This window comes from Mus musculus, chromosome 13 (genome assembly GCF_000001635.26).
Source record: "Mus musculus strain C57BL/6J chromosome 13, GRCm38.p6 C57BL/6J".
NCBI classification, from domain to species: Eukaryota; Metazoa; Chordata; class Mammalia; order Rodentia; family Muridae; genus Mus; species Mus musculus.
Genome location: NC_000079.6, coordinates 60,732,955 through 60,758,507, shown reverse-complemented (window position 1 = coordinate 60,758,507; position 25,553 = coordinate 60,732,955). Strand labels below are relative to the sequence as shown.

At 48.2% G+C, this 25,553-nt stretch overlaps 1 protein-coding gene across 8 annotated transcripts in view; it reads right to left on the bottom strand.

The window, feature by feature from the left end:
- Positions 1-25,553, bottom strand: part of Dapk1 (death associated protein kinase 1) — a 161,469-nt gene that overhangs the window by 4,684 nt on the left and 131,232 nt on the right. For all 8 annotated transcript variants that reach the window (XM_030247400.1, NM_029653.3, NM_001285917.1 and 5 more), the window contains 8 exons: positions 22,166-22,264; positions 18,376-18,453; positions 10,185-10,407; positions 9,127-9,315; positions 7,180-7,377; positions 6,156-6,294; positions 4,279-4,399; positions 971-1,159 (listed from right to left, as the gene is read on the bottom strand). In XM_030247400.1, coding sequence (XP_030103260.1) covers positions 971-1,159; positions 4,279-4,399; positions 6,156-6,294; positions 7,180-7,377; positions 9,127-9,315; positions 10,185-10,407; positions 18,376-18,453; positions 22,166-22,264 — 1,236 coding nt within the window. The remainder of the gene's footprint in view (positions 1-970; positions 1,160-4,278; positions 4,400-6,155; positions 6,295-7,179; positions 7,378-9,126; positions 9,316-10,184; positions 10,408-18,375; positions 18,454-22,165; positions 22,265-25,553) is intronic.

Here is a 25,553-nt window from a genome sequence, read left to right as displayed (position 1 = left end):
CTTCCACAACCAAGAGCAAAGACTCCAATTTCTGTCATTTTTGGTGGGTGTTGCTTGCTGAGGGGGGTCATTAAATGCATGGTCCTGACTTAGGGGCACCATGCACATGGGAGTGTCTTACTGTCCACAGTCCACATCGGAGTGTCTTATTATCCACAGAGACCATCGCCATGAAGACTGCTTGTGGAACTGTCTCAGTATTTGTCAACCCAGGACCATTTCTGGAGCCAGAGCTGCTCAGTTACCTCAGAGCAGCCAGCCTAAGGCTGCCAGGAAGAACAGGGAGGTAGAGGGTGTCTGAGGGGACAACAGAGAGGTAGTAACTCAAGACAAGAATAACTAACTAACTAACTAACTAACTCACTGACAGGATCTAGAAGACATCAGCAAAACAAACAAACACACAGATAAACCAGCACAGCAGACCTAAGGCAGACATACATGGGCAATAGTTGTTCCACCTGATGCGAGGTTTGCACACATCTCAGTTCTAATAATGCAACTGGTAGCCTGAGACCCTTATCTGAATGACCTGTGCACACACACAACACTCCAAACAATGCATGTAGCTGCCTGTTAACATCCTAACATCCTAGGACCCCAACCTCCATCAAGCTACACACACACTTTCTTTCTCTCTCTCTCTCTCTCTCTCTCTCTCTCTCTCTCTCTCTCTTTCTCTCTCTCTCTCTTACACACACACACACACACACACACACACACACACACACACACACTGGAACCAAGTTTCTCCTCCTTGTAACAACCAAAAAGCCTTCCTTTCAAGTTCTTGAATAAAAGACCCCAAACCCTGAAACACCCAGCCCAGACTCTGAGCTAACACTAAGGAGGAGAGGAAGAGAGCAGAAATTCCGTATGACTTGGCAGGATGAAGAGAGCCTCCTATGATGAGATATTATACGTAGCAGGACCCTTTGGCAGGCAGGGCTCACCCACCCCCAGGCCTCACCTCGCCCGTGCTGTGTAGCTGTTGTGCAATGCGCCTGAGGTCATCCTCAGAGGCCAGGGGGTTCAGCTGGTCCTGCACGTCATACACAAACTGCTGCAGCGACATCAGCTGGTTTGGCCCGTTGAGCTTCCGCCAGGAGGGCAGCGTGGAGATGATCTTCTCGCACAGGTGAGTCATGGGCGAACACCCCTAGACACACAGGTGGGACAGGTTAGCCACTGCACAACTGTGAAGCTCTAAGAACCGTGAGCGACGGTATTCATCCACGCAGCACATACCCGGAGGAAGAGGGGAAGAGATTGGCGATTTACTGGCTCAGTACTGGGTTAATGACTAGTGTTGTCTTTAGGCAGGGAGGGGGTGGTAGTGATCTTATGTGCAAGAGATGAACAGTCCTTGCAGCTATATTTTAGGAACTAGGAACTCAGCTAACGTTCACCGGTGCCTAATGCTTCACTCATACCTCCCCTGCCTCCAGCTTCTATCTCTACTCCCTTCCTCCCTCCTCACGAGTTAGGTAATCATCTTAGTCAGAAACAGTAAGGTTATGCAGAGTGAGGCAGAAAAATGAGAATTTTATCAACGTCAGAGTGGATTCACAGGATCCGCTGATGCAGTATCATTAGACCAATAGTTAGCAATTGGCTTAAAATTGGTGTTTTACCTATCAAGGTGATAAAGCAGGCCAGCATATACTTCACAGTCCTATAATTCCACACGATCCTAATTGGGAACCGTCTAGGCATCACATCATTAATTACACAAAATTCTTCTTATGTCACCTTAACTCAACTCCTTACTTTATAAAAAGCAAAGCTGGGGAGAGGGGGCCAAAGAGATGGCTCAGGGGTTTAGAGCACTTATTATTCTTTCAGGGGACTGGGCTCCATTCTCCACTCCAGCATCAACATGGTGGCTCATAACCTTCCATAACTCCAACTCCAGAGATCTGGCATTCGCTTCTGATCTTTGTAGACACATACATATATGCAGGCAAAACATTCACATGCATACAATTTTTAAAAATGAATAAAAAAATTTTTTAAAGGCAAAACTGTCAAGGATGGAGGCCATTCATTTAGGGCATCACCTGGAGGGGAGTGGGTCTGCAAAGAAGCTGGCAAGGCCACGGTCAAGCCTGGGAAATTCAAAGGCTCCCAGTTGCCTGAGGGACAGGCATTTTGATCCAGATCTGGAAGGAGACCCTGGCTTCTTCGCTGAGTATTTGTCCCCATGTCACATCTTGCTGACCCTGTGGGACCAAGTCTGCCAGACCACTCCCTATCACAACTGAGAAATCATGCTGTGCCAAGAGGAAAGCAAGGGTCTGTGAGACACAGGGGTGGTGTGTTTGCCAGGTCTGGGTCTTCTGGGGATCCTGAAAGCAAACCTAGAGCAAGGGCTCATGACAGAGGCCTGGGTGTTTCCCAGCACAGAGTACAAGGTGGCCCCACCTCAGGAGAGAGAGCTGCACCCTTCACTCAGGACAAAGGGAACCTCCTGAGGCTGTTCAGCCTTTCCAGTCACAGTGCTCTTTATCCCTCTAGCAGCCTTGGTCTAGGGAATCCTCCATCCCCCACATGCACTGGCATCTGCCCTCACCCAGGTATCACTTTATGCTGCATGACTTTCTTCTGATGAGGAAAAAAAAATACCACTTTTCAAATAGTTATAATTCCTCTGAAAACTTTTAGAAGGATTCCTCAGTCCTGAGCTATTTTAAAAACACATTCTCCAAAATTCCCCTGTGTCAGAAAAGGCTAAAAGCGCACAAAAGTGAGGTTCTGGAGATGACACATTGTTTTGCATGGCTGCCATGGGTAATTCTGAACTGCAAGGCTTTCAGAAGTCTCATCTCAGGCTTGATTCTTATTGCTGATATGCCTTTCCTGGCATTTACATTAATATAACAATTCCTGGGCATAAGTCTACCCTACTGGGCAGATTTTCTGCACATCAACAAAGATGTACTCTTTTGTAGCAATGTAGAAGGCTGCAATTGGAGCTCTGGAAACCTTCACATGTCACGGACTAATTGCACAAAGATAGAATAAAGAAGGAGTGAAACAGATTTATGATCAGGGAAAACATTCCTTCTGGGCCAGCTGTGAAACCGTGATCTGATAACCAAAGGTCCTAAACTGAGAATGAACAATTTATTGTAGGTACAAGGACAGAAGATAAAAATAGTGGCTAGATTTATCTCTTTAAAACTCCCATTTTAATGAGACACTAGGCAGATGATTTGCCTCTTGACAAAACCATGCTCACTTTGACATAAGAATTATGGTTTTAATCTCTTCATGACCTGTGGGGCTAGTGGCAGATAATCAATGTTTACTTTGATAACTAGTCTTAGTGGAAACACATGGAAAAAACTCTGTTGTAACTTCTTACTCAATTTATGATATGGTTATGTTTGAAATTGTGAACTTCTGGGAAAAAAGATGTTTGGAATACCATGTGATCAAGTATTCTGAAAAGGCACACACATACACACACACACACACACACACACACACACACACACACACACACTCCCCAGCAGTGAGACTACAAGTACAGACCTATGGACTTAGCTTTTACATGGGAGCTGAGGATCCACACTCAGGCCTTCTGTCTGTGCACTGAGCACATGACTAAGTGAACCATCTCTTTGGCTCAGCTTCTTGGTAAGCTAGTGCATCTCTATGGATTTTCTGATTTCTGGGGACACTCTCTAACCTCCTTAACTGTTTGGATTATAAAACCACTGAAACATGTTTTCGCCTTCTGTTTCAATTTCAAGATGAAAATCCCAATGCCCTCCATCCCATGTGGATTCTGGGTGGAATCATATTGCACTTGTGCAACTGGGGAAAGTGTAGCACTCGCTGCAATGAAATTAGTGTCTTCCAACGTGTCAGTGAGAACACAGTCTCATCCAGTGTGCTATCACCTATCAACACACATCCTTCAGTACATTTTGTTAAGTGACTACTTTTCTTTTCTGACTTTGTTACACACACTAAAATAAAGCAGATCAGAATTGCTGTTGTGGTTTAGAAAAAGAAACATTATATTTAAAGAAGCCAGAAACATGATAAGAACTTGATGCACTCTGAGGTGGTCCACTATTGTCCATAACAACCTTCATCTCCTACCTTTTGTTTCTCTCTCTCTCTCTCTCTAACCGCCTCTTCCTGGCTTCTACTGTCTACCTGTCCTCCTGAAAACCAAACCAAACTGGGGACACTAGAGTGGGGCCAGCAAGCTGGCCAGAGCTGGCATCCCCGCGGTGGGGTCCCGACCCCTCCGTGTGTACTCACCGAGACAATCTGGCTCCGTATTTCTTGCAGGTGATTCCGAAGAACCTTAATGTCCTTAGACCCAGACGCTCCTGCATCCAGGACAAACAGCTTGTTTGAGACATGAAGGTCATTCCCGAACCTATGGCAAGAGCAGGAGTGACATCAGCTCTCAGCCAACTTTAGTCTTCCCATGTAGGGGCCATGTTCCTACTGGCTCTAGTGGCTGATGGGAGGAAAGGAGGAAAGGTCATGGGGACCTTGAAGAGTCTCTCTGTCCCTGCTGTTGGGTGAATCCTGCTGGACCCGCTGGTAAGTCAGTCTACTCCCTCAATCACACAATCGGGAGTCTGGGGCTTCAGCACAGGTAGAGGAAGAGAACGTAGAAAGATGCCAGAGCCTCCTAATGCAGAAGATTATGTATTTGCTTTCCAAAGCGGGGGAGGAAATGCTGCTGGTGTATAGGGCTAAGATCACAAGCGGAATAAGAAAGTTACACCTCTGATTTAAAATAGTCACCTAAGACCTCTTTGCATGGCGGCAGAGAACAGACTGTATCTCTCATTGATAATTCAACACCTAAATGCTAGCATGTTACAGGAAGCTGCAAGTGCAACTTCGTGTTTCAAAGACTTGTTTTTAACTTTTATTCGTGTGTATGTATCTCTGTGTATATACATACCACCTGCGTTTGGGAGCCCACAGAGGCCACAAGGGGGCATTAGATCCCCTAGAACTGGAGTTACAGGCATGTGTGGGTGCTGGGAACCAAATTTCAGGTCTTCTTGAAGAACAGCAAGTGCCCTTAACTGATGAACCATCGCTCCAGCCCCCAAGTCAAACTTGTTGATAGAGCCTTGAAGCCTGCTCCAGTTTGGATGTGGTCTGTCCTCCAGGGATGCCTGTTAGAGAGGCTCTGGCCCCAGTGTGGTGTTAACGAAGTAGCTTCCGTGGGACCCGTGAAGTCTCAAGAGAGCCTAATCCCTGAACCTCTCTGAATTCCTGTCCTTACAAGCTCCCTGCCATGATGCCACACAGCAGGAAGTTAAGTCATCCAGGTGATGTCACAAGGACTGGGGTTTAGACTTCTCTCCTCCTAAGCTAAATACATCTTTTTGTTATTACCTACCCAACTTCAGGCATATCGTTACAGCACCAAACATTACTAACTGATTCTAAGTTTAAAAAGTTGTACTTTTATACTCCTTTATAAGAGAAACAAAGGACTTGTACGATCACACTGCTAGGAAAAGCACTCTGATCTTTTCTATTCTTCCTGTCCATCCCATCCTGACCCATTAAGGAGCTGGATGTTAACAGAAGTAATTTCCGAACTCAGCAGGTGTCTACAACTTACATGTTGGGAAAGGAATATGGATGACAGCAGAAGTCTGTGTGGGGTGCTGGGTGAGAAGAGGAGAGTGGGCTGTGGCCTTTGACCACGGTCCCTCTGCATCTAGAGAGGCTTGTTTTGAGCATACTCATTGTTCTGATGGAAATGAAAAACTCAACAAAGGATCAATCAGTGATGAAGATTCCTTGAACCACCACATGCCAGTCCACCCAGCATGGCCACATATCCTTGGCCCCATCATCTCATCTGACTCATCCCCAAGTCCAGATGCTCAACCCATGCACCAGGATGCTATCCTTACCTGTTCCCACCAGGAGGCCGCCCTCACCTGCTCCCACCAGCAGGCTACCCTCACCTGTTTCCAGCAGCATGCCACTGTCACCTGCTCCCACCAGCAGGCTGCCCTCACCTATTCCCACCAGCAGGCCACCCTCACCTGTTCCCACCAGCACCCAGCCCTCACCTGTTCCCACCAGGAGGCTGCCCTTACCTGCTGCCACCAGCAGGCCGCCCTCACCTGTTCCCACCAGCAGCCAGCCCTCACCTGTTTCTGATCTCTTTCAGCAAGGATGTATCCTTGTCATATCCAAACTCGCCTCCAGCAGGCCGAGGGATGTTCATGATGTCAGCATGTGTTGCCACCAGGACAACTCGGAGAGGGTTCTTCAGCTTGCCTCCAAATGCTGAGGGAGACAGTGTACCCTGTGAGAGTCTCGTCTCCTATCTGGCTGTTGGCCTCACGCTTAGACCACCTGTACAGGTGATGTGCCTCCTGCGCACAGACTCAAGGGAGTGACACATTATAGAGTGTGGCCCCTGGTCCTGATCCTCCACTAGAGACCTCAGCAGACTGCAAGCACAGAAAGCAGCTCTTGGGGGTGTCTTTAAATAGGCTTTGACATGCAGGTGGGGAAAATACAACCAAGGTGTAGCGGGGAGCTGGGGCAGAGAGAAAGGAACCTTTCTGAGTGTAGCCATACATCTGACACAACCCAGAGAGAAGCTGTCTCCGACTCACACAGGCAGGGTCATTCCTCACAGAAGTGTTTTAAAATAGATGTGACAAGGGAGAAATAAAAGGCAAAAAAAAAAAAAAAAAAATGGCATCCTCTGGAAGGTCAGCCAGCTGATATTATAAGCATGAGCTCTCTGGAGACAGAAGCTGGCTACTGAATGTCACCCTGCACCAGGGACAACGAATACACTTGCAATAAATCTCGACGGACACAAAGTCCATTCTGTCACCCGCTCCTCTGGCCAGTGTGTTGAAGCCAGGCCACCTGCTCCTTTTCACCAAGACTGCATGGAGCTGCGGACTGAAGGATAGCCCTTCTGCTGACCAAGTACTTTCCAGAAGGGAGCAGGAGCCATGGATGGAAGAGTGCACTGCGCAGTGTGGGATGCCCTTAGCGATGACGTGCATCAGAGGAGAGAAGTGGCTATCAAGGATGGCTCAGGACTGGGTCGAAGCCACAGCTGGGAGCCCCATTCTGTAGGGTCTTAGTGTAGCCAGCATGTGCACCCCAATAGAAGCAGCTCAGGGGAAAGGAAGGACGGGCCTCGCTCACCTATGGGTTCTTCAACTGGGACCAGAGACTTCAGGAAACTGAGCCAGAAAATCACTTGGTTCAGCTGGATCTCATAGGGTTCTTCGAGACTGAAAACGATGATGTGGATGGACGTGGGGTCGTTGGCAGCAAAGTAGTCATAGCAACAGAAGTACACAGGGTTTCCAGAGAACTCCCACACACTGAAATCACCAACTCCTGCAGGAAGAAAACAAAGGCTGCAATCGGGAAACACCCATGTAACATCAGTTGCTCTTAGCACTCTAGGGACTCAGCACAGGGCCAGTGACATCTGCAACATGTGTCTATGTAAGTACCCAGTGACTTAATATAATGCTCCCCATATCTGGTGCTCCTCATATCCAGTGCTCCCCATATCTGACGCTCCCCATATCCGATGCTCCCCACATTTGGTACTCCCCATATCCAGTGCTCCCCAACCTCTAACATGCATGCATCCTCGTCTCTCTCCCTCCCATGTCTAAATGACTCCCTCCTAAGGGCTTTCATTAGGGTAGCTTTGGCTATATCTGCAGCATACCGACTCTGAATCCCCTGTAGATGTATCTGTGTGTTATGGGTGTATGGGGCCCAATGCAGATGTGAACTTTGACTTTTTTTCTTCCACTTTCCTCTTACTATATAAACAGGTAGAGATCCAGTCAGGGGAAGAAGAGATCAGTCCTATCAGATTCCATAGGAAAATGAGCTGGACACCCAGAGTCACATGGTTTTAAATGCACACATCCTCTAATTGGCAGCTCAGCCTAGTGTGGAAAGTTCTGGAAACAGAAATAGAACTTTCAGCCCTGGAAGCCTGCTTGACGGTGATGATTTTGTGGGTGAGGCCCAAATACGAGCCCATCCTTTTTTCACGCTGCCTGTCCAGTTCTGTCCTGGGAAGCGGGAAGGACACATGGCTTGAAATGATGGAAGTGGACACGGACTTTAATCCTGTGGAACCAGGAGCTCTCTAACTGGGTCCTCTAACCAAGCAGCATTGTTATCTCTGGGGAAGTCGTGGAGGACCCTGCAGCCTATTCTCTTACAGAGCTCCGAGGTGATTCCCAGTATTAAATAATCACAGCTTCAGGTGTGAGATGTTTTTCACTGGTACTGGATAAGCACAGGGCTTCACCGGTATGTCTAACTGGTGGCACCTAAGCCATATTCCAGTATAGATAGGACACACCTGTAGATGATGATGTCATGTCACAGTGCTGAAGGAACACAATGTGATCCTGCTGTCTTCTGAGAGCCTCTCATGACAGCAGGCTCTGGAACATCCCTCCTCATGCCCTCTCAGCATCCCCATCAAACTGTGTTCCTGCTGAGGCATGGTTTGCCTCGCCTGAGGATCTGTGAGCTGCAGGCTCCAGTGACAGGATGGAGAGGTGGGGCATGGTGGGAGGAGATGGGGCGCAAGGCCCTCAGGGAGAAGCTAACACGGGCCTGTTACTTTAGTGCTCTTGAGATTTGATTATTATAAAGAAGTTGGCCACTTCCCTACTCTCTGGTTCCTTCTTAGCCCTTGTCTCATAAAGCAAACACGCAACAAGAAGACACGCAGAGAATTCCCCGTGATGTCACAGCATTCGGTATGATGGCCATGTGCTTAAACATCACCTTTTCAAACTTGTCTTATCAAACTGTGAGGGGCTGTGTGCAGCCCTAGAAACCCACTAAACAGACACTCGGCTCTACATTTCAAAAGGTACTACCCAACCAACCGGTCATTTATTAAGCACCCACTGAGTGCTAGGTGCTTTGCTGCTAGGTGCTGACAGCTCCCTACTGTGTAGTTTTATTTTCCAGGCATGTGAGCCAGCCTGCGTTAGCCCATGACTAGTCTGAAGATAGCACTGGGTAAAAGCTCCCTTTGGGTAGTGACTCGGAGCACTTCGAAAGGAAAACCAAGTTCCTTTCCTTGGGGCAAGGAGGGCGTACCGTTCAAATAAGCATTCTGGATGTCGATGGCTTTGGTGGACTGGTCATCAGTCGAGCAGTGGAGGTGGTGAGACGGAGCCACGAACACTTCCAGCATCCCTTTGGTGAGGCCCGGCTCGAACATCATGCTGCGGCTCCTTACGCTCACGTTCTCACAGCCGGGGTACAGGTTGTTAATGCTCACTGAGACTGCAGGCCAAAGGGTTAACACTCACACATGGTGTAGGAATGCCAAAGCAGGCAGTAAGAGAAGGGAGGGGAAGATGGGGTGAAAGGGGCCCAAAGAAAGGCAGGACTGCAGGGGTAGGGGGAATTAGATACATGCACGCATCAATGTATCTTTCCACAGACTCCAAGCCTCCCAAGAGCATTACAATGTATCTACAGACTCCCAGCTTTGCAAGAGCCTTAGGGATCCCTAGGCACATCTCATGCCCATCAACCGTGTCCAGGACAACCATCTGGGAGAGTGAACATGATTAGCCAGCTATGGGCTCAAGCTAGCAGAGGAGGGAAGGCAGTATTTGGCAGGAGGCCTTTCCTTCCTACGCCTCAGTGGTAAGTGTTCATGGCATATATAAAAGGCCAGGACAGGTTTGTTGGTAGCAAGATAAGAGTAATAGCTTATGAAATCACAGGGGGAAAAAAGTTGTTGACTACTGCCCTCTAGTGGTAACAGGAGGCAGAGTTGGAGGGAGAACTTTTGGTGTGAGGGTAATTAGCAATTTCCTAGGCTGGCAGTCAACAGTTCCTCTCAAGAGGCTGGAGGTTTCCTTCTAATCCTGTACAGACACAAAGTAACATCCAGAGCCCCCCAAGGGAGCTATAAAACAGAGTGAGACATGTGACAGCCAGTGATAAGTGTTTGTGAGTTCCCAAGTCCCCAGCAGTCTGTTAGCCAAGTGTGTCTCACATCAGGAGGCCGGTGGGTTCCTCCAGTGAGGAAATATATGCTACATCTTGGCTGAGGCCTCAGCCTTTGCTCCGAGCATCTCTCCCCCTAGAGAATGCAGAACTCAACAACTTCAAGACTTATGGCCACCACCTGGAGCACCTACCTGTTGGCTTAGCAGCCAGGGGTGACGGTGGGAAGCGGGTGGAGTTGGTAGAGGATAGTCTGGGCCGGCGCCTTCTGAAGAAACTCCTTAACAGCCCACACTTGAGAGATTCCACCAGGGTGGATTTCCCTGATCCCGAATGGCCAAACAGTTTGAGCTTGATTCTGGGCTGGAGATTCTGGGTGGGTCGGAGTTGCTGGATGAAGAGTCCTCGGTGTGTGTCCTGACGGAAGAATGAGAGGCCGTGTTCTCAGTCATGGGAAAAATGAAGCTCTGAGCAGGCTACACCCCATGAGCCTCAGGTTTTCTGGTCCTGGGTCTGTACTTACTACTTTAGCTGGGCATACATTACTTTATGGTTTCCAACAAAACTGTCTTTAAACTCAGGAAGACACATGGCATTGCAGTCACTGTTTGGAAGTGTGGGATTCAGCAACTCTAGTCTTTTCCATGTTGTTATCCATCCCTGCTCCCTCAGTTCAGAGACCTTTGTCACCACCCCCCACCCCCATTAGCAGTCACTACCCTTGCCATCTGACAACCTCTGCCCTCTGTCTCTGGAGCTGCCCGTTTCCATGGCATCAGGATCCTAACAGATTGGGTGGGAAAACCTGTGAAGCATTAACATGAAACCGGACAATGAAATAAGATGAGCCTGTCAGGCCAACTAGGGACCTGTTCCTCTGTGTGGAGAGGCTGGGGCACTGGTGATATAGTCACGCTGAAAAAGGGTAAAGCCTGACCCTCTCTGGGCTGTCAGTTGGCGCCTTGAGGGTCACTGTCATGGTACATGCAGGGCCTGTCTCTATTTGTATGAAAATTCTGGTTTCTGTCACAACAGAGTAGGGCCTATCCTGGTATGTTTGAAAGATCTAGTTTCTTTATGGCTACACCACAAGAGGGCAGAGCCTACTCTTTTATGAGACTGGAGAGAAGACATCACAAGTCAATGGGTGCTGTGGGAGGGCTGAAGGACAGCAAAGTGGTGGTCTTGCTCTATTCTTTCTTGAACCTGTAGGGAGAAGCATAAATCTCCCCAGAACAAGCCAGTCCTCAGATTGACTCAGACATTCATCTATCCATAAATACAGCAGCCTCCAAGTAGGGAGCTCAGTGCTGAGAACTTAGAAATTTAGGCCAACAGATCCATAATCTGGAAGAGATACAGCCATGTGGACACACTGACTTGGACATAGCATATGTGCCCTGGATGAGATATCTTTATCAAGAGGTGCAGCATGTTCAGAGAGTTCACTTTAAGTGTCTTAGGGTTTCACTAATAGAGCCATTCCCTGGCCCAAGCATATACAAACCATCACCTCAAGTCTGTGTGCTCAGGCATCCTTCACACCACAAGGTCTCTCTCATCCCGTTCTCCCCACCTGCCTCGCTTTTATCATCACATGTTCTTTCTCTAATGAGGATCTGTCTGAAGTTATTGCACATTGATATTGCACATTGGGCTGCAGGAGTTTCCCTCTGATGTTCCCGAACATCCAGACACTCCACTAAATTCATCTTGCCTTTCACCTCCTCCTGCAAGCTTCCTTCCCAGCAGGCTTGATCCAGGTGTGGATCCCCATCGTGACCCCAACAGCTTGAGCTCTAGCCAAGATCAGGAACCCAGTGGAAGGCAGAGTTGGTGTCTCAGCCCTGGCACAAAGATTATGATTAAGGGACAGAACTGGTACCTCTCAGAGGAGATCCATGACAGGGTATCTCACTGAGACCCACACCTGGCTTGGTTCTGAGTCTTGAGATGAGAGCTCCCTGCTGACCTCTCCCCCACTGAGCCACCATTGTTTCTCCTGTTAATTACAATGTGGTTTACAGGGGCATCTAACCCTAAAAGGTTAGAACCAGCTCTTTCTCAGCACTGGTGACACTGCCCCCTGGTGGACACTATGGAGAGACAGATGTATTTTAGATCCCACAAAATGCGGATGTTTGAGCATTGGAATGAATGTGTGTATGTATACCTCCTACAGTGAAGAATATCCTGGGTTCCCTGGGACTACTGGGCACTTGGTTAGGATTTACACAGGAAATAGATCTTGTTTAGAGTCATCTCGTCTTAAGACTTAGCTACATTTTTGCACATGACCTGAGGTTCAGGAGTAGACTGTAGAGTTTTCCAAGATTACAAATATCTTATAAATTGGTGGCTGGCTCACAAAATATTTAAATATTTTAGTACTTGTATGTATTTACAACATGTGTGTGTGTGTGTGTGTGTGTGTTTGTGTGCGCACATGCGCTATGGCACATATGCAGAAAGACGTCAAGTGACAGCTTGTAAGGGACAGTTTTGTCCTTCCCCTGTATGGGTCCTCGAACTTGATGGCAAACAGCTTTATTTCTCAAGCCATCTTCCTGGACCTATTTAAAATTTCATTTTGCCTTTATTCATTGAGACTCTTGGGTCCCTGGTAGCCCTGAAACCATGCTGTTTGAGTTGTCATGCCAACCATCCAATTGGTAAGCATTCACAGTCACTCCAAGGCCGTGGCAGGCTCTCCCTAGATCACCAGCACTGCGCTTCATGTCCCAGCATGTTCACCGAGACACGTTCCCCTTCCACGTCTGTCACCTTTGCATCGGTGATTCTACTGAGAAGTGGTTGCATGCTGTTCTTGGGTAAGGAACTCACTTCAGATCAGCAGGATGCCATACAGAAGGCATGCGGTGGCTGACTCTCGATGGCTACAAGAGCTGCCTGATCCTCCCCTTTTAGATAAGGAAACTGAGACCCAAGAACATGGATCAGAGCGGAATCGACTACTGCATCCTCTACCCATCCTGGAGTGCGAAAGGAAGATAAACAGAGGGGCGAAATAGATAAAGAAAGACATGCAGACAGAAGCGGAATCTCAGGCTGTGTGCTGGAGGCTCAAACAGGATCACACAGCCATCCGTAGCCCGTCTCACTGGGAAGACATGGCCCTACTGGGTCCCTGTCTTAAACACAGTGTAGCCGTGGGGGCTTCTTGACTTTATTAAGATTTATAAACCATCACTAGGAAAGTGTGCAAAATGAGAAAAAAGGCCCCTCCTCCTTACATCTCCATGGCGTTGTGGCATGCCGATTTTGTACCTCATTGTGGTTTCATTTCAGAGACAAATGCATCCACTTCTGGGAGCAATGGAGCATGGTCACCTGCATCCCAAGAGCTACCGTTGGTCTAAAACTTTTGCTTAGAACTGCTGTTCTTGGCTGATGAGTCTTAGTTGGAGGAGGCTGTGGTCATCTCTGAATCTCATGCCAACAAGCTACTCCTCGACTAACAATTGTCAAGGCATCCTGTCTTATCAAAGAAAGCAGCATTTTGCTAAATTTACACCTTGGCTTTTATGAGGCCCTAGACTCTGGGCTACCACACAAGCAAACACGTGTTCTCACTTCTCAAGTGGGGACCCAGGGACATCAGAACCCTATGTCTCCTGCCTCCTACCTGTGCCCAGGTCCCTTTCATATTTCATTTTCTGTCCGCCAAGAGATGGCAACCCTGGCTGGGTTCTTAACCTTCCTAATGCTATGATCTTTTGCTATAGTTCCTCATATTGTGGTGCACCCCCACACTAAAAATTATTTTTGTTGCTACTTTATAACTAATTTTTATGTTGTTATAAATCATGCTGAGAGTATCAGTGTTTTCCAATGGCCTTAGGGGACCCCTGTGAAAGGGTCATTTGAAACACCAAAGAGGTCGAAACCCACGGGTTGAGAACCACTGCTTTAGCCCATAAGCCAGGAGAGCCATTTTGTCATTGAGGTGGGCAGAATACACTAGAGTCTTGAAAAGCAGGAAAAGGGAAAGCAGCCTCAGTTGTCCGCATGCCTGTGGGAATCTAACCTCGTCGTCCTCTTCGAATCTAAATTTAGAAGAGTTTGATACAACCTTCCCTTGACAGAAGTTGCTGATAGCCCTCCACCGGTGGTCAACGCATTCTCAGTTTTGGCCACCAGGTGGCATGGTAGGGACAGCTGAGGAGCACAGAGCGGGACTCCCTGAAAAGCAGTTTTCACCAACCCTGTTTTCCTCCCCTAAGGAATGGCACCACACTAGCTATAGCAGGCGGGTGCTATGTGTGTTAATTGGTTTGGAAGGAAGCACACTAATACACAGTCCACCAAAGTGAGGCCGGAGCAGGAGCTCTGAGATTAGACCTGGCCACAAATCCACCCTGGCCAAGCCCTCCGTGATGGGGCTGGAAGGAGCTGGTAGGAGCTTGTCCACCCAGCACCCAGGAGGAGCATCAAGTTGGGGCCACTGTGCTACTGCAAGTTTTCTCAAGCCCTACAATGAGCTCCAGTGTGTGTCCCTTGGGTCTGTGAATGTGACTGGGCTGCACACAAGGCCCAATGGATTAAAGGTTTGGTTGAGTGCTTGCAGTAGGCTGGATATGTAAGACAGCACACCTCCCAACACTAGGAGTGCGCAGGTTTATGAACGTGGACCTTCCGGGTGGTTGTGAAGGTGGGTCTGTAACACAGGTTACACTCACCACCAATCAGCTCCCATCACTTACTTAAGTGCTTGCTCAAGAAGTTATCCTACCCAAGACTCAGAGAGCAACTAGCCTGCACGGTCCCAGCCAAGCCCAGCACCACACTGGCTATAAGCGCTTCCACTAGCAGGTCTCCCCGTCTCTCCTCTAGATCCTGACACCCACAGTCCGAACCTGGCGGGCCTCTGGGTTTACAGCTTTCTTTCTTCAGCACGTTTCCCTTGGCAAATTAGCTTTCACGTTCCCCAAAGGAAAGATGACTAAACCCACAGGCTGGAAAGGAAGCAACTGGCAATCTGGAGAAGCCAGATAAGGGCCCTGAGAAGAGGCAGCAGCGACTTCCAGCACATGGCACATGGCGGAAGCTGTTAGGCCCAAATGCACGGAGTGAGAATACTAATTATGCAAATGTCCTTCACTCCCTGTGAATTTTAATTATGGGCAACACCCAACACTGTCCATTTTCCAAAACATTCCTGAGCACCTCCTCAGTGTCTTATGCTTGGGTTTAAGAGAAAGGACGGGGCTACTTTTATTATCGGTTTAAGGAAAAAAATCCTACTGATGAGACCAATGAAGTAAACCAAGTCCCCAAAGCCCTGATAATCATGGAACTCGCAGGAACAGAGGCAAAGAAAATAAACTTCAAGACCACGGATACCGCATGCAGCCCACTCCCTATGACCTTGCATTTCCTTGCATTGAGGTGAAGAGACTGGACCTGGCTAGGCACCACAGTCCAGGTCCGTGCAGTGGAGGACTGAAGGGGCTCTTTCCTGGTAGGTAATCTATCTGTCTGCACGAGATAGAAGAGAAGGCACAGCTTCCTCCTGTTAGTTCCTCTGGAGAGGAGCAGCCAGAGGGTAGATGCGGGGCTTCCAGAGCCCACCAAACACCAAGTTCCAGAGACAGAGGAGACTCACATGAGGGGTCTATGGGATCATATGCTGTAAGCATTCCCGCCACATCCAACTGCAAGAACCCAGAGTGATGTCACCGAGCTGGAAGGAAACACCTGTGGCTAGCTCTCAGAGATAATACCAAATGTCTCAAGTCCTCCATATTGAACTGGGCCAGTGCAGGCTCCATACAGCTCAGTCCTGCCTGGTTTTCATAGTCCTGGCCTTGGCCTGGGTCCCTAGGAGTCTAAACCCTTCCAGAAGAGAAGCTCCTAAGGTCCCCTTAATGCCAGGCTCCAAAGCCCTCCCTGGTCCTGTGTCAGCCCCTCACTGCACAGGGATGAACACAGACTCTGACTCTCACACTGGCTTCCACTGGAGCCAGTGATAAAATGGCTTTGGTTCTATTTCCGTAGGCCAGTCCCTATTTCCTTCACGGCAAAAGTTCAAAACTACATTCCCAGGAGGTGAAAACCTCTGAAAACTCCCTAGGCAGAGACCACATGGAATGTACAGTACCCAAATGAGGGAGGCGTCATGAGCCACTACTCTCGTGAGTGGCTCTAACACAGGCAGAGAACACTGCACAGTGTGTTTCCTTTGGTTTCCACACAAGGAAAGAAGAGAAACAAAGGCACTACAGCACGGGCCTGGAGGCCAGGGACAGAAGTATTCTGCAAAGACAGGATGTACCGCCCACCTGCAATGAATGGCAGGAGCACCCTGGTGAAGACTACTGAGGAGCATGGCCACAGCGGACACTGCAGCCTCCCCTCTTCCCTGAACTGTGCTCTTTTTGAACAGTCTGTCCTCCTGGAGACTGAATTGATAACCGTAAACATATGCCTGGCCTTTCTCTCTCTGCAGACACTGGTGGCTTCTGTCCTCACTCCCCAGTGCCGTTGCTTTGACTTCCGAAAGCAAATCTTCTATCTATCGGGTGCTTCCAGCGCTGATGAGTTATCGCAGTTCAGGACTTAGTTTTTTTAAATCTGAGAGATCTGAAGGAAAGAATGGATCAGCAGAGCTCTGCCTCCCACCAGAAGGCTGAGGCCTAGAGTCACGTGGACGACAATGAAGGTAAGTGTGTCCTGTTGAACAAGACATTTATAAAATCCTGCCTGATGGAACAGAAGCCCCAGCTCAGCACACTGTGATCTGTGACTAGGCAGGGTGGCTCAGCGCAGGCTCACTGAGATGTCCCCAGGCTGGCTGGCTGGAAATAAACACCACAAAGTCCCCGTGCCCACAGAAAGACCAAGGATGTAGAGATCTCGTGATATGGGATTTGCACTAACTCCTCTCAATCTCTTTGAGGATTGGTGTTCTGGTAGGAACATCCTCCCCTGTGAACCCTGGGGATGTAAAATGTCAGTGCCAGTCACAGAAGTTCAGGGCCCCCACCGCATTTGCAATGGTCCATTCTAAAAATGCTCTTCAGGGTGCTGTGCCAAGCACAAAGGAAGCCACTCGGTGCTCAGTGTGTACAGGTGCTGTTCTCAAGACGTCTTTCGGGGCTCATTACCATTCTCTGAGCTGGCACCTCGTCCCATGGGTCGGATGCAGATGCTAAGGCACAGAGCTGATGAGCAATGGGCCAGTTCATCCAGCAAGAGTTTTATGGGGCATCCAGGCTACCTAGGCTTATTAGTTCTTGTTAACTTTATATAAATTATAGTCACCTCAGAAGAGGGACCCTCGATTGAGGAATTGCCTCCATTAAACTGACATGTGAGGCATTTTCTCCATCCATTTGGGAGAGTCCAGCCCTCTATGCTGCCCCTGAGCAGGTAGTCTGGGGTTTTATAAGAAAGCAGGCTGAGCAAGCCACAGGGAAAAAACCAGCAAGCAGCACCTCTCCATGCTACGAATGTAAGTCAAGTCTCCCTGAATACTCCATAAGCTCGCTCTCTACCAACTGAGCTACATCCCCAGATCCAGGGTAAGGGTTAAAATGTATCCTTCTGCTTCAGCCTAGAAACTCATGTACTTACTATCTCTTTGTAAGTATTTCTAAAAGCCAAACAATACCCGTTTTCTATGACAACTCCCTACACATAAATATTGGTAACCCGACTGTCTAACTTTTGCTACTACATTTTAAATAGAACTTCAGTGAACATCTTTGTGTGTTAACAAACAGATAGATACCTTAGCCAAAATGGTTTGGGTTTTTTTTTTTAGTCTCTTGATATATCATGTGGGTTGTAAATCGTTCACCTGTGTTTACTTATTTTTCTGTTTTTATAAACTCTACAGTGCTGTGATTTGATAAACAGGAGATTAACTGATACCTGAAAACTCAAAACAAAATAGGAGAAGGGACACCACTAGTGTTCTTCCCCATCCGCTGTGGGGGTGGTGGCACAGAGAGGGCTGGGTAAACAAAACCAGCACAGCGGTGGGAAGAGCATCAAACTAGTTTGTGTGTCTGTCCATGCATGGCCTGCATGCCTGGTGCTCGAAGAGGCCAGCAGGGGGTGCTGGGTATCTTGTAAATACAGGGCTTACAAATGAGCTACCGTGTAGGTGCTAGGAATTGAACCCTGGTTCTCTGCAAGAGCAACCATTGCACGTAACCACTGAGCCCATCCCTCCAGCCCGAAAATTTGTCTTTACAACAACTGTAGAAGAAACCCCTTAGACATTTATGTGTGTGTGCCAACTGACAGGACAAGGAAAGATGATCTTCCTAAACCTACGTCCAATGTCTCCTTCTAGTAAGGAAAACACCAAGAACTTCTCACATAAGAACAATCTGAGGACCTCCGGTGAAGGCTCACCTTCCGCAGTCTTGCCAGGAGCCCTGCCACATGCTCGTGCTGTTCTGCCTTGGCGAGGTCCTCGGCCGTCTTTCCATCCTGTAGGAAACAGATGATCAGTGTCACAGAGCTGCACGGGACCTCAACATGCTAGTTCAGCGAAGAAATGGGAGGCACAGCAGGGTCAAAAGAAAGTTGGACAAACTCTAAGTCCTGGCCTGTTTTCTCATCTAAGGAAACCTTATTTTATTTGGTGGCTCAGGAAGGAAAAATGACAGAGCAAGAAATGCAGTAGTGTCCTGAGGTGTCAACAGAAAGATGCTGAGTGCATAGACTCAGAGCTTACTCATTCTCCTCTGACTATCCCATCCCCGATGGAACTTCTGTCTCTATGGCAGCAGTCTACTCTTTCAGTTCTCACACATACAAACCTGGTCCTCGCTCTACACCGTGGCTGGTAACTACTGTACCTTCCAAAGGACGCTTAGTCTAGCACAGGTTGATTTAAGGTGGCTGAAAAAACACAAAGCAGAGACCTAAGGGCCCACAGCACTGTGACATTTACTGTTTGATTAGAGACTTTTCATGGAGCTGTGGTTTCATATGAAGGGACCTACTCTTATGTCTATACCATGAACATGCACATCTCCTGAGAACGTTCCGGTCCAAGCCTGATCAAGTTCGCAGCGGATCACATGAACTGCATGATATCACAGTCCCTTGTGGGGACAGGAGCTGTGGCTATGTCCCCTCTACACTAAGGGAGATAGATACCACTGTTCAGCTAAAGTATTATACAGCCCTAAAATTCAATCTTCAAAAAAAATGAAGACACCTTTTTAAGAGAAGAAAAAAAGTCTATGGTCTCATTATCTGCATTTGTAATAAGTCATCCCATGAAGAGTTGGGACATCTTGTCTACCTGCCAACCTCCCAGTTCCTCCACTCAAGTTGCTCTTGAGATACATATGGGGCCTCTCTGGACCAGCAAATCTTAATCTTGGCCCTGCTGGACTATGTCATTCTCTGCTGTGGAAAGCCATTATCAGCCTTATACAATGTGAATAACACCTCTGTGGTCTACCAAGGCACTGGTGATATTCCTCAACCTCCAGCTTAAAAATCAACCACGTCTCCAGATAAGTCCACGTGTCTTCTGGGGACAAAATTGCCAAGCTGTGAATGAATGCTCTCTCCAGGCTGAAACTCTGGCTCAGGTGTGTGTTCCACCCCATTCTTATTATGTATCCTAAAGTCCTGAGATGGATCCAACAGGCAAGCTAGAACTTCTCCTTTGCTCTGGACCGAACTGAGTTCCTTACTAGACACTGTACCTCCAACTAAGAGTTCCCATCAAACCGTCTCATGGCTTCATGGGGTGCCTTTAAGGCATTGAGGAAGAGGTGCAGAATAAAAAAAGCAGCTCCTAAAAGGTGACTAGAGTCTCTGCAGAGTTGGTGGTAGAGGAGAAGCCAGGAGCGCTCAGAATATAAAGGTGACACTAGGGGGTGCTGTGGTGCCACATGCTATCTGTACAGTCATCTCAGAAGCCAGAAAAAAGTTACGGCTCTGGCTGGCTGTCCCACAGGGCAGCATCCGCAGGGACGGGTCTGAAATGTGATTCTGAAAAGACGGCTGTCAGTACAGAACGTACAAGGCACTAAAAACTCCGTACCGATAAGAGAATATGAGAAATATTAATATTCTCAAATTCCTCCTGTTGAAATGAGATTTCACACGCATTGCTGAAAGCCGTTTCGTCTGCTGCTTCTTTAATGCGACTGCTAGAAAATTCAGAAGGACAGACATGCTTTGGCCTTTGTCTCTAAGTGATGTCCCCGGTCCACGGTTATCCCACTCCTCACAAAAAGTCATCACTGCTGAAAGAGGAGGATGCTTGCTTCCCCTGCTAGGAGGCCAGATGCCTACCAGGCTTGCTTACTGATGGGAGCCTCTCAGTTCTGCTTCTAGCATGATCCCTGTAATCTGTACAAGAGTGGGTGGTCACCAAGCTCAGGCCTCCTAACCTAATGCTTTTCACGAGCCACGCCCACTTCCTGACTACTCAGCTGCCAGACTGCACGAGCCACGCCCATTTCCTGACTGCTCAGCTGAGGCAGCAGAGAAGTCAGCTTCACCCACCTCCCAGTCCCCACCCTTATCTGACATCACTCTTGCTCCACCCCCTGCCTACTGATGGTCAAGACTCTTTGATCAGTGCCCCTCTCTCATTTTCTAGAAGTTTCTCTGTGTGGGGCATCTATCTGAGTAAATGACAAGGCTAAGCACAGACAGGAAACACTCATGAGTCTCTCTAGAAGCTGAAAGAGGTGGGAGACGGGAAGGCAGTATAAGCAGGGTGTGGCGGGAGCAGAGAAGACAGCCACTGCGGGAAAGAGTGGGGGGTGGGGGTGGGAGGGGCATGGGCTCACAGAGCAACACAAAGGGACCAGAGACTGCACACACATCTGGATCCAACAGCTGATAGCATCTTCAGAGTCACCCTGGTTTTTATTTTCCCACAAGGCATCATCTGATATATATACACACATATTATACAATAGATATATAATATATAATAAATATAAAAATGCATGTGATGTGTTACTGCAGGATAGCTAACCTGTGGGTAAAGGTTAATGAAGGCACCTCAGGCCTAAAATGTCCTGTGTGGCAGGGGTAAATAAGCATCCTGAGAAATGTGTGCATTCCCTGCACACACTGCTCATATCTGTGCCTGCAGAGACCAGTACTGCACAGAACAGGCCCGTTACATCTTGAGAGTTAACGGTACTGCAAAGACCTACACACAGACAGGGACACACACACACACACACACACACTCTGGAGGACCATGCCAGGCATCTGGGCCTCAGCAGCATGGATAGCCAAAGACAATGCTATATAAATGGATGAGCATAGCTGTGCCTCAGCGAAATTTCATTTACCAAAACAAATGGCAGGCTAGATGGAGCTCTAAGGGCCAGCTCGGTTAAGACTTTGAAGATCTCCAAGAACCTCAGAGCCTTAGGTAAGGTGCAACATCAAACACCATGTGCTCTCCTTCAAGACTGTCGATAAAGTTCAGATCTTCGAATGTCAAGACCACACACACACACAAGTAATTAACCCACCTTAGGCCCAGCAACATATCAAGCAATAGTTCATGGCTACAACTGAACTGCCACTTCACCTTGTTGGCCAAACTCTTATCTATGGTGTTTATTTTATGAAATATGAAGCAAACGGTTTCTTCTGAGGAGTGGGGGAAGGGGGAAGGGCAGCGCTAAGCCTGAAATGAGAAGCCAGAGGAATGGACTATGTCTTACTTAGAAATAATTTTCAATCCCAGCAGCAAAGGCGGACTCTAAACAGTAGACACCAGCCCTTTGCCTCCAGGCTGTTCATGACCCCCCAAGACCACACAGGGGATCCAGCTCCTCCCACAGGGCACTGGGCCTCTTGTACCCTGGGGCCAACGGGAAGCACTTATGAAAGAGAAATCCATACGTGGAATAGAAAGCTAAGAGGCACTGTTGTGTAACACGGTAAACAAAAGGCCAGTGTGAACCAGCGGGTCGCTGGCGGAGCGGGGCTGGCGAGATGAGAAAGGATGAAACATTAACTAGATATTAAACTAGGTCTGTGTGGGCAAATGTTTATGTAACTGCAGTAGAGGGTTAGAGCTTAATAGCAGCCTGTCTGCTTTAGAATGCAGTTGCCAGGCAATACCTTTCTCCCTGTGCCCTTGAGGCACAAGAAGTTTCCATGGCTCTCTGAGGCCAGACACCTGCCCCTGCCTGGTACTCACCGAGGTTAGAGCCTCCACATTGGCGCCCATCAAACAGAGGTAGCGGACCACATCTAGGATCCCGTTGTTGGCTGCAAGGTGGAGAGGAGTCCGACCATACTGGAAAGAGAAAAAAAATACCACAAGCATTCTCATGGCTGCTATCTGTGAAAGCTGGTAGTTCACAGCCATCGTTGGGGAGAAACGGTATTACATAAGGGGACTGGGACCAACAGAACTAAACAAGAGGTTCTAGCTCCCACTGAGGCAGGTCTGCCAGATAGTTTTTCAAGTACTTTGAAGTTGAAAGTCTAGCTCCAAATTCACCTTCAAAGGATGAATGAGAAGGTTAGCCACAGGATAACCAAGTTTCCCGCTGGGCTGGCAGAGAGCGAGGCAAGAGTGTGAGCGCCCAGACACCCATGTGTATCTGCACCACACCGTTCATATTCATGCACCAGGGAGAGAGAAGGAAGGGAGCTGCCAAGGGCACTCTTAGGAGGCCGTGAAGCTTCGAGGTCATGCCTATTATGGTTCGTAGGCATATGGTTCTCAAACTGTGCGCCATACACCTTGGGGTACTGCAGTGAACCCCCAGGAATAGTGATAGCTATCTTGAGGTTTAAACAGTGTGTGGTGAATATCTCCTCCAAGCATCTCACAGCCAGGACATTAGACTGTCGGGTCTCCTCGCATTGGCACCCTGTCTTTGCAGGTTTGCCCTTAGAAGTTAGCAGCCGCCACACCAAGAAGCAATGGTCTTGAAAATAGGGTCCTGAGAGTTGGCTCCATAGTTAAGTGAACCAGCTGCTCTTCTAGAGAACCCAGCACTCCCACAGTGATTCCCAACCATCCATCTGTCACTCCAGGTTCAGAGGATCCAACACCCTGTCCGACTCCAGTCGGCACCAGGCACACTCGCGGTGCAGTCATCCATGCAGACAAAATATCCACACACATAAAGTAATTACTTTTTGACGTTTAGGCTTAAAAATAATCCTGTGGAACAGGAGAGGGAGGGAGGCACCCAATCTATAGTCACGAAAGCTATGCAAGATTCAGCTACCGCACACACCCTTGTGGCTGTAGTCATGTAAGGATGAAGGGAGGACAGGAGACTCCTCTTCTCGGTTGTTTTCTATTTCTCAAAGGTTGCTAAGTCTGGGATCTAGGATGTTCTGTAAATACAACAGTGAAATAGCAAACTCATTGGCTCTGAAGGAGCCATGAATAGAAATCACGGAGCCAGTACAGGGGGTGTCGGAGTCAGTGCTTGGCAATCCCTGCTTGCAGAGCATTTATTGTTTGCATGGGTCAACACATCATCGTTTTAAGCGTTTAGGATAGGAGTGTGTTAGAAAATTAAATCCTCAACATCGCTTATTGAGATTTTCTCTATTAACACGCTGGAGCGTTTCCCTCCTGGCTCTATGAACCTTCAGTAAGAGACAGATCACTGGAAGGGCTGAGACACAATCACATGCTGCATTATGTTATTAGCTTACAGTTAGTGGTGGTTTTGTAAAGATGTATTTTATTTATTATATGTAAGTACACTGTAGCTGTCTTCAGACACCCCAGAAGGGGGCGTCAGATCTCATTATGGATGGTTGTGAGCCACTATGTAGTTGCTTGAATTTGAACTCAGGACCTTCGGAAGAGCAGTCAGTGCTCTTAACTGCTGAGCCATCTCTCCAGCCCTAGTGGTGATTGGTTATCTGTAATGACATCTGTGACACACTATTGAAAGCCCGAATGCTATTCAACTCACAGAGACTCTGCAGCCAGCCTGCAGGGAACAGAAATGGAGGGAGTGTTACAATCCATTCCAGGTGTAGCACCTGGCTATCACATAACTCAAATTCCTTAGTGTTACACCCCAGGCCTTTCGTATCTGGACCTGAGGTCTCCTTCCAGCATTTTCCCCCTTCTCCCATCACCTCTGTGCTCAGGACCTGCAGTCCTGTGCTGTATTTTCACCACCAAATTTAGGAGCTACGCGTGCAGGCTCTGTCTGAAGTCACCTCTCCTGACCTCTCTATCTAGCAGAGTGCTAACTGCTCTGTCACCTCTGTGAAGCTGGCGGATTCTTTCCCCTGTTTCCACAGCACTTCCTGCCTGTCCCGCGCCTGCCCCAGCAAGGGATGGTGACAAGTGAATTTGCTACTTTGTGTTGTGTGCCTGGTTTTCTAAAGGCACACAAGAAGGAAGAAACACCCATGGCCAAATCCTCACCTCCTCAAATGCCTGGGCTGTGCAGTAAGACATTGATCACAGCTGATGCCCAAGGCTCATTCCAGAGGTGTGTGTGTGTGTGTCATGTGTGTGTCGTGTGTGAGTGTGTTTGTGTGTGTGTGTGTGTGTGTGTGTGTGTGTGTATGTGTGCGCACGTGCGCGCACGCGAGAGTGCACGCACAAACTTAACTATCTGTGGGATAAGGGTGGCCTATGAGGTTCGACCTTAGTGATACATGGTGTTGTCCCTTTCTTTCTCTCAATGTTTGCTTGCTATCTCAGCTGAGTTAAAAAAGAACCCGCCCCAGTCTTCAAACAAAGCATAAAGAAATGTCTCCATAAATTGACAAGTCCTTGCCCTCTTAGACTAAGAAGAGCAGGATTTGAATGGTCATCTTTCTCTCTGGAGAAATCTAATCATCTAGAAAGACAGCATGATGGGGAGAGAGTGGCAGCCTGCCTGAGAAACATGGATGTCACTGTGCTATAGCCAATGTAACAAACGGCTCCCCAAGTGGGCCTGAGGAAAGGCAGACTGGACGGATTAGTGGGTTGGTAGTGGCTGGCACTTACTTTCCTGCACAAACTTAAACGTCTCTAGTTTCTCACTTGAAGAAAGAGAAAGAAACGGGGAGAGGGTGGAAAATGGTAAGGGGGAGGGAGGGGGCAGAGGGATAGAAAAAGGAAGGAGGGAAGGAGGTAAGAGGGACAGAGAGAAGGGGTTTGACTATTACTTGTCACCTAGAGTTTCACAGGATAAAAATTGGGTTCAGAACATGATGTGCAGAGTGGGTGGAATCTCTGAAGAGGCGAAGTCTGGGAGCAGGTGAGTCACCAGGGCTGTCCTCTCAAGAGTAGGTCAAACCTTAAAGGACTGGATAGGTTACAAAAAAGCAGCTCGTATAAAGCAAATTCAGCTTCCTCCAATGTCCCTCCCCAATTCGATGTCATTGACCATGCTAGAGCACTGCAAGAAAGCTGTGCGGTGATAGGCAGCAGGTTCCAGTCCACACAAGTCTGAACCGCACAAGGCTTGCTTTCACTTTAGCTGAGCTCTACATAACAGCAGAACCAGCCACCGAAGGCTCCTGCGCTATTCCAGCATAAGACGAAATCAAAATGTCAAGTCCATAGACCACTGTGACCGATTTCCATCAAATGAGTCAAGTTTCCC